At 39.3% G+C, this 14,031-nt stretch overlaps 1 protein-coding gene across 2 annotated transcripts in view; it reads left to right on the top strand.

The window, feature by feature from the left end:
* ARID4B (AT-rich interaction domain 4B) overlaps nucleotides 1-14,031 on the top strand; it is a 94,723-nt gene that overhangs the window by 28,392 nt on the left and 52,300 nt on the right. For both annotated transcript variants that reach the window (XM_054062574.1, XM_054062573.1), the window contains exons 3-5: nucleotides 5,489-5,599; nucleotides 10,413-10,478; nucleotides 11,094-11,184. In XM_054062574.1, the coding sequence (XP_053918549.1) occupies nucleotides 5,489-5,599; nucleotides 10,413-10,478; nucleotides 11,094-11,184 (268 nt within the window). The remainder of the gene's footprint in view (nucleotides 1-5,488; nucleotides 5,600-10,412; nucleotides 10,479-11,093; nucleotides 11,185-14,031) is intronic.

Genomic DNA, 14,031 nt, shown 5'->3' with positions numbered 1-14,031 from the left:
GGTTTCAGTACAGGATGGGGGATGATGTAATTGAGAGCAGCCCTGCAGAGAAGGACAGGATTCTGCCCCTTTATTCCTCTCTTTATTCCTCTCTTGTGAGACTCCATCTGGAGTATTCTAGTTCGTCAACGTAAGAAGGATATGGAGCTGTTGGAACTGGTGCAGAGGAGGGCTGCAAGGATGATCAGAGGGCTGGAGCACCTCCCACACGAGGACAGGCTGAGAGAGTTGGGCTTGTTCAGGCTGGAGAAGAGAAGGCTGTGAGATCTTATAGCGACCTTCCAGTACCTGAAGGGGCTGCAGGAAAGCTGGAGAGGGCCTGTCACAAAGGCTTGTAGTGATAGGACTGGGGGCTATGGGTATAAACTGAGAGTGGCAGGTTTAGACCAGACATGAGGAATTTCTTCAAAATGAGGGTGGTGAGGCACTGGCATAGGTTGCCCAGGGAAGCTGTGGATGCCCCACCCCTGGAGGCCAGCTTGGATGGGGAGCCTTGGGCAGCCTGATCTAGTGGGATGTCCCTGCCCATGTCAGGGGTGTTGGAACTGGATGATCTTTAAGGTCTCTTCCTTCCCAGCTATTCTATGACTGGGGTTGCCCACGAATTTGCCTTTCTTAATGGAAAGTGCAGAACTGCAGGCAGCCCTTTCCTTTCTGTTCCCTCGCTCTCGGAAGAGCGCGGGGGTCGCTGCGGCAGGTTTCGGCTGTGGCTGGAGGCTCTGTGCCGGGCGCGGCTCCAGGGCAGCCCTGCGTGCGGCTTTGCCCGGCAATCGCCTTAAGGGGACAAATTTAGTTTAGAAGCGATCTGCGCTTAATCTGCCGGGCGCCCGCGGGGAGCGCTGGATCCGGAGCCAGAAACTTCTGGCAGCTTCCCGGGCGCGGCGCCTCCCCTTAAAGCGCCCGCCGAGAGCCCGCATCGCCCGCTCCGCTCGCCCCGCAGCCGCACCGGCCTCCAGCAGGCGGTGCCGGGGAGCTGGGGCCGAGAGTGCCGGTAAATGAGCTCTCCGAGGCTCGATTTGGAGTTTCAGAAAGCAGCATCCTTCATCAGGGGTGGGTAGCAGGAGGGAGCGATTGCCATCAATGTGCGCAGAAGCTGGGAAAGGATGGATTTCTCACTCACATGCACCTGGATCAATTTTTCCGGAAATCCTACGCATATTTTATTACTTTCAGATTGATTTTAGTGTTGTTATGAACTTCACAACAGTGAAGTTTACTAGCTTAAAGCCGGCTCCAGCTCTACCTCGCCTTGCATTAGAGATGGGGAGAGGTTGCAAACAGAGGTGGTCACAGTAGACATATCTGTTCAGCACAGATCACACTGAACACAAGGTATTATCATCTCCAGAGAATGAACAGCAGCTGGAAAAGTACTGTCTTAAATAAAACAGGCTCTCGGAGGGACATTCTAACTTTCAAATAATACAATTACTTAGATAACTTAACTCTACTTGAGCTTAAATAAAAGATATTCTACTTTTTGTAATAGTGACTACTTGTATGGGGGGGCTCGCCCCATTCTCTGTCCAGAACAGCCCTTCTGTGCCTCCAGCCTGGCTGTGGCCCCACTCTCCCCAGGGAGTAAGGCCTCTGACAGAGCCCTCCATCAGTTTCCATTTGGAGAAGGATGTCCATGGTGCACAGAGCCTGCTCCCCTTCTGATAGCCTGGCCTCAGTGATTAGCACAAACAAAACAGGATCCTGCATGTAAGCGGCTGCTTGGGGGATGGTTTCCATGAGGATCTTAAATACCAGGCTTCTGGCAACAGTTTAAAAAAGAAGGCAAATCTAGAGACTGCCACTGGCTTGCTTTTGCCTTTTTTCTTCCCCCCTGTGTGAACTGAAAGATGTATCAAGAAAGTATAGAGCCACAGAAACATTGAAACATTGAGAAAGAGGAAATCTGGGGTGTGTATTGAAACTGCTCTGAATGAAAGAAGTTCATGGTCTCCTAAATAAGTGATGGTGGGTGTTCAGTGTACCTTTCAGTTGTTCTGCTGAGCAAAAGTTTATTGATGGCTTTGTTGATAGGCTGCCGAAATGATGATTCTTGTCTACAAGCTATGACGTGCAAAGGTTATGTTGAGATATGAAATGTAAATGCAAATTCAGTTTACCATGTGTTTTAAAATAAAATGAGTGCTGAGACAGCGACCCAGAGATTTGGAGGCAGTGGCATATGAGAATAGTGGAGTTGTCTCAAAATGAAGTCTTCAATGATTGTGCGAAGCTTAGAACTTTCTGTTGTAGGGTAGCCCAGTGCTATTGCTCCACCTTTCCCTTAAACGCTATTGCTGTGCTTCTTGTTCAGATCGTTTCAATATGCTTGTGATGCCTTTTCCGAGATTGCTGAATCATGTTCTCAGATTTTAGCTGCATTTTTAACGTACTATTTTCTTCTGATAACCTGCACTGAAAAGCAAAGAAAGAATAAAACCAAATCCTGCTAAAGTGGGTCAAAATTAAATAGGCAAAGATACATTCACTCTGAGAGTAAGGTTGTCTATTAAATGATGTATACGCAAAGCAGAGAAGGAATAACAGATGAAAATAGCTGTATACTTACATTTAATCTACATGTAATTTTGGTGGAGTTGAATGAAATCTGCTTGCAAACGGGTGACTCATTTAGAGTTGGTGAAAATGACAAAGTTGTGGTAAGGATTATCTGAAATGAATGCCAGAATTCGATCATTACAGTTTACTCCTCTAGTTTGCTATCTGTATGATAGATCATATTTTGCTAGTTGTTTGCATTTATCCCTTTCAACTGATGCCATCAGTCAGAACGAAGGAGCTATTTTGAAAATTTCAGTTGAGTGATTTGGGAGAAAAAAGTCCATCTAATTTGTGTTTCAGTGGAATAATATACATAATAATACAGAAATAGAAATCCTATACGTATGCACTGAAGATTTCACATGGTTATTTTAAAATTCATAATGGTTGTTACAAGAAACACATTTCATCAGTATAACTTTTCCTCTTAAAAGCCATTCCAGTACTGTATTTTTGGTCAACATACCTACAATGGTAAGCAAATGGTCCATGAGTTTGCTATTTGAAATTACTCTCTTTACAATGGTAAATATTAACTAATTCCAGTGAAGAGAGTTAGTTATTGCATAAGTTACTTCTTGAGATTGAGGCTAGAGATTGAAATTAACTTCTGTGGTAGGAATAGAAATCAGTTCTTAGAGGTATTCTTCAAGTTAGCATTCTTTTTGGAATAAGCTTTTAAAAGCAAAGTAGCGCAGTGATAGAGTGAACACTGATATTTGTGATTATACTCTTATCGAGATTTTAAAATCACATTTTTAAGTTTGATTGTTGACTTGCCTGTTCTGCCATAAACTTCCAAACAGTGAAAGACCAGAGCTTCGGATTGCCTTGGTTCCCAGTACTATAGACCCCTTTTTAAGTTAATGTTCAGAAGCAGTGAAGAAAAAGTGTTATTTTCTGTAAGTTAACATTATGAGTTGGTCTTTGAGATAATCTGTTTGATTGTGTGACATGTAGACTGATACTGACACAGCCAGCTCTTGAAGTGTTTGCTTATAGGAGAATTCTAGTTATGCGCTTCTTTGTGGACCCATCTGTCATCTGCCTGTCTTGTTAAAAGTAATGTCAATACTCTGCACTTTTGAGTTTGGCATGAAAGACTATCAACGTTGTAGTGCTGAGTTGCTTCACTAAAGTGTAGGGGGGGAGCAGGAGGGCTGCTCCCCTCTTAGAGCTTTGCCAACTGCGAGAGAATTCGTTGCTGCTTTTCTCTGTGCAGGTTTACATTGTTTGAAGCAGCCACTGCTTAATACGCTCTGCTGACAATGCTAGGCAAAAATAAGTTCATCACCATCTAAGTCCCTGTTTCAGCATCCTTACAAGTGCAGTAAGAGAAAAGCATTGCAGCCTGCCCTGAAGGCAACTATATTTACACTTAGACAAGCAATGAGAGTGAATTTTAGAATCCCAGCACTCTTTAACAGATACCTCCTTAATTTCAGATGAGTTTCATTGTTATCGTCTGGAATATGAACAAATAGGTGTTTGTGTGTTCAGTACTATCCTGGTAGTAGTATATCCTACTACTCTGCCTGTAGTCACGCACCATATATAAAAAAGAAGGAAAAAAAAAAAGAAAAAGGGAGAGATTCATTAGAGCATTCATGTTTCTGATGATCTTAACAGGTGCATATTGATAACAGTTTCCTGGTATTCTGAATTATATTGTTACCTGAAAATGAGAAGTAGAATTGAACAGAGGCAAAAATGTAATTCATACAGAGTTAGTACTGTGGCATCTCATGTTTCCAAATTTCAAGTTTTGTAGAACTTAAATTTCTGAGAAATCGTGCATTGAAGCATTTGAGTCCATACATACTTGCGTGCCTTTGCTTCTGATGTATTGGAGCTGGTAACAGTCGGTGGGACTTACCTGATGCTGAGTTTCAAGAACCTCAGTATCAAATAGTAGCTCTGAGACCTGTGAAGGAGATTTATCTCTCTATTTTTCCTGCAGAGAGCCTGGATGTGCCCGAGTTGTTTTTTGTAAGCTGTGTTTGGATATGTAGTGGTGCAATCACGTGATGTGGGCTTAGACAAGGGCTTAAGTCTTTCTTCACAGCTCTTGTTTGGGGCTGCATGCTTGCAGCTCTTGGAAATGCACCTCACTCCTGTCCTTGTCACCCTCTGCCTTCACCCTTGTGACTCACATTCTGTGAAATGGTAGTAAGGTGGTTCAGTATCTAGAATATCCTCCCCAAGATTACACTGGAAGAGGTTGGGTGAGAGAATATGGACCTTCTTCAGCATTCATGAGCTTACTCAGCATACTGATTGGACCCATGTTCTCCTCCTGCCCCCAAAACCATTTATTTCCCTCTTATTTCTCGTTCCGCTGTTTGGTCGTCACCTGTTCCTCTGTTGCTTGTTGGAGAACCTTGTCTTTTTTCTGGGTCCTTCACCTTCATTGTGCAGTTGTCCTACTATACTCTGCCCCTCAGGCTGCTCTCTTGGTAATTGCCGACCTATGTAACTTACTCAAAAGTGAAAAAAGCAAAATCTCCTCTTGCAAGTTGTTCTACTTACTAAAGAAAAATGAACCTTTATTATTTGAGGAAAATAAACACCTTTGTCTTCATGAGACTCATCAGGTCTTGAGGCATTTCAAGGAGAAGGTAAAATACTTGGTTGGCCTTCACCACTGCAGCAGAACTGGCCATCCGCTGTGTCTTCAGATGGTGCAGGGGTTGGAGGCTTACTGGTGCTTGTTGCAGACAACTGTGATATCAATTCTATATTTATAGTAATCATTGTATCAGTTCAGTGTTGTGTTCTGAGTTTCTGCTGCTGTGGTTTACATACGCTGTCGAGTTAAGTTTTATGGGGCTGTTTTGTAATGCTCTGTCCACAAAAGCTAGAGACAGTGACAGCAATATTGCCAGTGGTCAGTAATTAAAATAAATGTTTGTTTGTCTTTCTGTTCCAGGCCATTGATGAACCTCCCTATCTCACAGTGGGCACTGATGTGAGTGCAAAATACAGAGGAGCCTTCTGTGAAGCCAAGATCAAGACAGCAAAAAGACTTGTCAAAGTCAAGGTATGTGGTTTTCCTGCAAACACTTTTTTTTTGGGAAAAATGTCATTAGTGTTCAAAATAACACAGCATGAAACTTTTTCATAGTCTTAAGACAGCTAAGAGGCTCTCCTTTCGTTGGAAGCTGGCAATGCAATCTTTGAAATTACAGTAGGCTTATTTTTGTTGGGAGGAGAGGTGTCCCCCCCACCCCCATGCAATTAAGTAAATTCTGTTTCTTTCACTGTTTCGTTGTCTGCTTCCCTCATGTTTGTGGACTTCAGTGCCCTAGGCTGACCTTAACATAGTAGATGAAAATATGACAACTGTAGGCTTTAGTATGGGAGAATGTTACGAAAAAATAGCTAAAACTTCTCAAAGTAGGCTTAATGTGTTTCTTTACTTCGTGGCCTTTTAGCAGTGGCAACTAGATAACGCTTCAGGAATAAGATGAAACCCTGCTGGCTTCTAACAAAGACTTGGCATATTGAGTCCTACAAAATAGCTTGCAAGGGATCTCACCTAATCTTTATGATGACTAGTTAATGACTCACTGAATCAATATAAGCTGCATGCAGCACAAATAAAAATTGTGGAGAGGGAATACAGGAGATACCTTTTAACAACCCTTGGAAATTTAGAGTATCATTTCTAGAAATAAAGAGAACAGTGTTTGTGCTTGTTTTTATTATATAGCAAGTCTACACTGCACAATGGCCTTATTTTTGTTTGGATAATGTTGCCCTAAAAACTTCTAATCTGGGAGCAGGTATTATTTTGCTGCTCTAGCTCTTAACCTTGTACAGAAATACAACAGAGCAAAGGATCAAAAGCACTTAAGAAAAAGAGATTAGGTTGTTTCTTTGCAACAGAGTTCCAATGTCAGAATGTTTTTCTTATATGTACTGAAAATATAAGTGGAAATGTGTGAATTGTGAGTGATGATAACCTGTTATAGAAGCGCCTCTGTTATAAATGATGTCATGCATTGCTTGAACCTGCCCTTATGCTGTGGCTGATTTTTGCTTATATTATGTATGAGGAAGAGAGCAGGCTATCTCCAAGGACTGTAGGTATTGTCACTTACTTGTAATTACTGTAAATTATAAGCAGAAGGCGATAGTCTTAAATCTGACATCTTTAAAAAAGCAGGGCAAATTAGTGGTCTTTTCATTTCATTAGTCATAACTCCTAACAGTATCAGCTCATCTGTGCTTTACAGCATAGTAATTCAGTTTACCATTGAGTAAGACTAAGTTTTAAGTCTTAAAATTTTAGTTTAAGTGATTAAGTATTGGTATTTAAGCTGTTAAGTATCAATATTTTAAATACAGGAATGGTGTGCCTAGATCAATGAAATCTTAACTTTTTTCAGCTATTTAAACGGTTCTCGGCCTACCTTCTTAGATGGTCACTTGCATTTAAGATTGTTTTTTGCTGATGAGTATCTTTCTCACAGATTTATTACTTGCAGTTTTGTCACTGCAGTGTTTTGCAGAAAGATCTTGAAACAAAATGGAATAGAATTTTTACTGAAAGTTGTTTGTGGAGGCTGTATCTAAAGACTGGTGGGTTCAGGTTTGTGTGTGTGTATTTTTGCTTTTACTGTATAGCTTAGGGCAGTTAAGCCCTGGTGCTGTGTTGCTTTGTACAGTAATGTCATTTGTAGTTGGGGGGGGTTTGGGTCTGCGTGTGCAGAAACGATCTTTTTACGTTGTCTGCCTTCTACCAGGAATGTATGTTCCTGAACAGTGACCCGTTGATTTTCCTTAAGAACCTTTTTGGCTCTTTCTGGCACATGCAGACTTTCCCCACTATTAGCTCTAACCAAGATTCTTAATTCTTATTATCAGGTGTACTTTGTTTGGGATTTTAGTAGTCTACTTGCTGCATTTATTTTCTACATGTTTAACAGTTTCTTCTAGCCCTGATGTATTTTATGCCCTAGTCTCCTAGAGCCACTAGAGGGAAAGGAAAGTGAATTAACTTCGTGACATCAATTTTAGTTTGAAGCTCTCGTTTAAGTTAGATATTCTGTTGAGAAAGGAGGATGGCAACAAAACTTTTTCAATATGGAATATGTAGTCTTCAGGCAAGTAAAATACATCTAGTTGTATCTCCTACATGCTTTCTTATTCTGTAGGATTCTGATTCCTAGAATATTTTGAGGGATACCTTCATAGTGACGTTTGCATCACTCGTTTAATAACTTCATTCAAAATTTAATGCGAGTGTTAAGTATTTATCATTTCAGTATCAATAGCACTGTGTTTCATAATTGAGCAGTCAGGCAGGTTCTGTACATCGTGTTTGACATTGGCATTGTAACTGCATTACATATTTTGTGATAGAAAGCAGTAAAACTTTAGATTTACCCAGACTTATGAGAAGTGTTTATGACAGTACAAATTTGACTAAAAGGCAAGACGTAGAGTGGCAGTCCACCTTCACAGGATCTGTCACAGCTTTGCTTAGAGGTCTGTTTAATCCAGCTTATTTTGACAGTGTCTCCTAAAACACTCAACACCATCACCCAAGCCCATCTATATTGGGGCACCCCTTATAGAAATTTCAGAGGAAACTTTTCTGTGCAGGTCTTTATTAAACAGAAGCTAGTGAAGCATCTGCTGTATGAAGCCTACCAGAACTATCTTTCTAGGGTGGTGAAGAAAAAAGAAATTCCACACGAATCAAAACGGGTTGATGACGTGCTGAATGTCTAAGTATTTTGCTTGAAACAGAAAGGATTCATGATGACAAGTACCATAGGAATTAAAACTCACACTAGCAAATATTGGCATCACTTTTCTCAGCTTCAAGAAAGGCCAGTGGTTTCACATTGAATTTGGAGTTCAGGTATTTCAGTTTGTAACCAGTTTTTTTTTTTTTAGTAGCTATTCAGATCTCAAGAAGCAAAAACTTGGTGTAAAAATTCTCCCCAAAAAGAGTAAAATCTCCAAGGCATCTTTAAAAAGAAAAACCATTCTGGAATACATGATAGCAGTTTGCTTTGTTTACCTTTCATCATAGTGCATTGTGACTGGCTGATGGTTTTGAACAGATTTTCTTTTTGCTGTAAAATACGTTTAAGATGATTACAGAAAGTAAATAAAACCAGATGCCTCTAAATCAGAATTGATGTACTGGATATTTCAGATGAGGCAATAGTGGCCATGGGTTTCAGATAACTTGTATCTGAACTGAACTTTTGATTTCTAGATAAATCCCCCAAAAGAGAGGAATATACCTGTCTCTATCAGGCTGAGGTTCAGAAGGGTGGTCTTTGCTTGTTTAATTCCTAGCCTGAATCTTTTGTCCGGCTTTCAGTTTACAAGGTATGATTTTGTCTGTCTGGTAGATAGAAAGTACTTGCCATCAGTAGGCAGGGTAATGCAGCTCTAGAAAAAGCATACTTTGATGGCAGTGTGTATTGCTGTGGTTCTGACAGAGGATGGACAAGATGCCTGTTGCATGAAGTAACACCTGGCAGGCAGTAAAGCATTTTGGTGCATTTGTTTTCTAATCAGCCAGTCAAGGTAGGCTCTCTTTCTGCTTGGTTGTAGGTGCTGTTCTCAGTTGTTGGCTCCTTTTCAAGGTTTACAAAACTCCTTAAACTCTCCTCCTGAAGAGACTAAGTAGGAGAACTGGTGTTAGAGAGTGCTGCTGTTCTGAAGGAAGATTTGCTGTTGCTGCATGCTATGGTGAAACTCTCAACCATAGTGAGAACATAACCCTGGGTACGCTTGTGACCCAAGTCCTCAGATTTAATGTAGGCTTGCTGTAGTTGAGTTACTATTAAACAACTGAATCTCATATTATGCTTACTTATTGTGAGTAATAAATAAGACATCATACACTTGCACCAAGTACTTGTGTTCTAGTGAACACTAGAACATCATTTTTATGTGTATTAATGAGACGTCAGTATGTACATCAAATGTAGCACCAGAGTTTTCTCAGTTTCCCTGAATTTTAGAAGCAGAATGGGAATTAAAAACATCAGGTGTAATTGATTGGAGGATCCTGTTACTTTCAGTGTGACCAAGTTAATTTTGAGTGAAATGAATAGTGATTATCTGTAGTGTCTGATACAGGTAACTTAATTGTAAATTTGAATTTCCAGATTTTTTTTGTTTGAGTACAGCATGTGTAGTCTTAAAGACCCACCCAATGACATGGAAAAATACCTTGGCAATACTTACGGGATTCACTTGTTCCAGTTTTGATAGACTGAAAAGTTAGACATCTGTACATTTATTTCCAGTTAACTAGCAGCATGTAGGCTAAGCTGACGTTAACTGAAAGGCTATTTGGGTTGTCCACTTTGTTTAGTTGACAGCAGTGTCCTTTACTTTTGTGTGAATCTTTCAACTGTGGGCGAGAGAAATGCACTTCAGTAAGCAATGATACTGGATTAAATATAGGTGCTAAAACTGTTTAATTTCAGAGCACTGAAATATAAATGCTTTTTAGAAAATGGTTATGCTCACAATTCTTGAAACTCTCCCTTCATGGTGTGATTTAGAACAGTACAATTCAGATCATTAAGAGAACTGCAGGGATAGTTTTGAGCTATTAAATATTGTTGGTAAACCGTTGTTTGTCAGTTCCTTTAGAGGTGATGGTTCTGTTCTGAAAGCTAAAAATTAAAGTTTTGACAACTAAGAAACTAGTTCCTCATATTTCTGAAATACATGGATGAAACGCGTTTTTCAGCAAATGGAATGATTACGGTGACTAACTGTAAGAGATGAATAAAAGAAAAGCTATTGACATCTGCATGTGCTTCTGCTGCTCAATTGTATCAAGTGATTGTCAGTTGAATTATATTTTTTAGGTAACTTTTAGACATGATTCTTCAACAGTGGAAGTGCAGGATGACCACATAAAGGGTCCTTTAAAGGTAATAATTTCTTTTTTATGTTTTGCTAACTCTTTGAAAAGCATTATTTTTTAGTATTTGACACAAATGTGTATATTCAGTATGAGTTGAAAGTAGAAAATTCAATTTATTACACAGGCTGGATAGGATCACAAAGCATAAGAAGTAATGCTGCGAAGTTAGATTTAGTGTACTCTTCACATTAACTTTTTCTTTTGTAGTTAAAGAGGATGCAGCATACAGGCTGATGCAAGCACCTTTGTTCTTTTTGGTCTTAAAGCTAGGAGAAGTTTTGGCTGGTGCTGATTTTTAGTCACTGTTGCTTTGGAAAACTCAGCTGGAGGATTTGATGGGCAAGCTCTTATACAAGAGAATGACATCACTCAAATTGGTTCTTGTTCCCCACCTGCTGGCAGGAAATAATCAGCTCAGTTGGCTCATTTTAGAGGAATGAAAGAATGAAGTTGTGAAGGGTACAAATGTATTCAAGGGAAACTGGAAAAGTATGGTATGAAAAGTATGGTGTATTTAACATAAAAATCAGTCAGAAATTAAGTCTGTTTGCTAAATACAAAAATGTTAACTTCATTGTCTGTTTTAGAACCTCTCCAGTGCTAAGTGGCTTTTGTATTTTAGGTAGGAACTGTTGTGGAAGTGAAGAATCCAGATGGAACATACCAGGAAGCCGTTATCAACAAGCTGACAGATGCAAGCTGGTACACTGTAGGTAAGAGAAATAGTTTTGTATTTGAATAAAATTAATGACTTGAAAATAAGCCTGTTGGCTGGACATACCTTAAGCATGGTGAGAGGGATTTTTTTTGAGATGCTTAGGTATTCCAAGTTTGTGTAAAACAAGCAAACAAATAAAAAATTTAAAAAAAATCCACAACCCCAAAACATCTGAACTTCTTATCATGTTCTTTTTTTTTTAAGGGGAAATTGTACCCCTCACAATGTGAAACTTGGACCCAAATAAAGACCTAATGAATTGCTCTGAAACTGCTTCTTAGATATTAAATATACTATTTTTATATATTCTGAAACAAGATATGCTGTCATACCTCATTAAAAAAAGAAAAAGAAGTGCTTCTAAAACTCAAGTTGCAGTGGTTATTTTTCCCTGCTCTCAGACTTAGCCATGATTATGGCTGCTGTAAAAACGGGCATAGCTCGTTTTGTAAAAAGTGCCTTCATGTTTTTTTTTTTTTCCCTGATGTCAAATACGACATTTCAGACTTCAGATGATGTATCTACATGCCCACAAGCAAATATAGCTACATAGGAGTAGATGAGTCTGTTTTAGGAAGAACTGGTCGACTGTAGAATGATAACATATTCCATCTGTGCACTGATGGTCTTAAAGATACTACAGGAAATATTGATTCTTGAAAAACTACATATTCCTCTCCTTGGCAGGTAACTGGAAGACATAGATCTTAAAGATCAGGTCTTAAAAGATCCTTAGCAAGGCTTAGATGTTTTGAGATATTAAGGATTGTTATTGATGAAGTGATGTGGAACAGCAAGGGAAGGACTAACTTTCTCTGGTCATATGCTTCTAGAAAAGAATGGAGCTGTAAGTTTAGATAACATCTTCCAGGTAAATGTTACAGAAAATGTATCTGTTTTCTTATTGGAGAAGTAGGATGTGTGATTAAAGGAGAGGCCAGATTAGGATGGGATGAAACATGAGGTATAAAACCAAGAATTAACATTATCGATAGTGTTTTGGTAATTAGCTTGGAAGTGGATCAGATATGAGAGTTTTTAAGAACAAAATAGTATGTTTAGTATTAGAACTGTAGTGTATATGTTTATGCTTCTGAGAAGGTGTGAGGTTAGCAGTGCAGCAAGAAGAATAAGGTATATTACATTTTGAAGGTAGATGTCGTGGAGTTGCAGTCTGAAAGTCAAAGTAGATCATGAACTTGAGAAATAGGAAGAGCAGATGGAAGAATTGAAACTGAAACCCATATTTTCTAGATAAAAGGAGACAAATGCATCTTGACCTTGCCGAATCAGTAAAAGTAGCACAGCTGCTGGCTGTGTAATGTACTTTGAGAGAGAAGTGACTCTAGCAGTGGATGATTAGAATAATCTTTGTAACGAGGCTGAGTGGAAAGAAACTGAAATTATCTTTACGGATAGCGATGACTTTGCAGGTCTGAATGAAAGTCCTAGTTCAAGGTAGAGATGCCATTTACCAGATTTCAGAATTAGAATATGTCTTAACTAGCAGTTACCTAATATTGTCCTAGCACTTGCAAAGCATCTAATTATTTGTGTAGTTAATGATTATGTAAATAAAATTACTGTGATGTGGTCAAAAACTTTGCAAAGGAACAAATAGATCTGAAGTGTACTTTTCCAGAAGTTATGTAAGACCATTTATGCCAATGCAGCAGCTGGATGTAGAATTCAGAGGAAAAACCATTTTGGGGGTGCTTGAGAACTCTAGCACTAAAGCATGGGCAAGGTTGCTTTAAGAGCATCCTTGTATGTCTTCTATTCGTAAGGAGTAGCAGTTGTACATCAGTTTATTTGTCTTTTTTGGTGCTACTACTTTGCTGACTAAAGAAGGTAGGAGTTAAATCAAAACCCCCAACTAGTATAGCCTTTTAAAATTAGTATGGCACAGTTATATAAATACATGAAGTGTCCTTACTTTATTTGCCTATCCTATAAAAATGCCTCAAAAAGCTCAAGGTATTCCAGTCCTAGTAACTAGGTACTGTTTTGTCATTCCTATAAATGTGTCCCTAGAAAGTCTGATGTTCTTAACATTTATCTCCGAGTTTACTACGAGGAAAAAAATAATAGGATTGCTTGCTTTAGTTAACATGCAGAATTGTGCGTGATCAAAAGTAGTATGATCCCCTCCTGTACTCTTTTTTTTGTCATTACAGTGGTTTTTCTCAGCATTCAGAGTAGCTTTATTTGCATTAAGTCGCCTTTTTTTTCCCCTTTTCTATATGGTTTCAGAATAGGTGTTTTTAAATGCATTACGCTCCTCTGTGTCTGCTCAGTAGATTGTTTTGAGGATGTTTCATTAGACTAGAATGTTGTGTGCATTACACACGTGTATCGTTCAGGGAGGTGAAGCTTTTCCTTTGAAATGTATTGATGTTACGGAACGAGATTAAGAATCCTTCTGGCAGGGAAGAGTCCACAAGCAGATTACCACATAGGATATATAATGTGGCTACCTACTTAGCTCCGAATAGGTTTATTTCTGTTGTAGTCACCTTATCCCTTGAAGTGGATAGGTTATTTTTTTTTCTTTAACCTCTCATTATGTAAGGAGGCTGTTGCATTAATTAACATAAACTGAATTAGGAACCTGCTGCTTTCAACTTCACTTAACCAAGGGAAAGTCTTTATTATAGGTTGACCATTTGAGATGCAGCTCTGAATCTCTGTTTCCTTCTGTGGTTCTGCCCTTGAAACTTTTCAATGAATTTTGAAGCAGGACTTGTGCACCTCTGTCTGGTGTTTTGTCACTAAACAGTACTCGGCAATTACTGTGGTATAAAACGCACACTGCGGGGTGATGGTCGCAATGGGATGTTTG

The sequence above is a fragment of the Cuculus canorus genome, chromosome 3, assembly GCF_017976375.1.
Source record: "Cuculus canorus isolate bCucCan1 chromosome 3, bCucCan1.pri, whole genome shotgun sequence".
NCBI classification, from domain to species: domain Eukaryota; kingdom Metazoa; phylum Chordata; class Aves; order Cuculiformes; family Cuculidae; genus Cuculus; species Cuculus canorus.
Note: the sequence above shows the minus strand (reverse complement) of the source record. Positions and strands in the feature narration are given on the sequence as shown.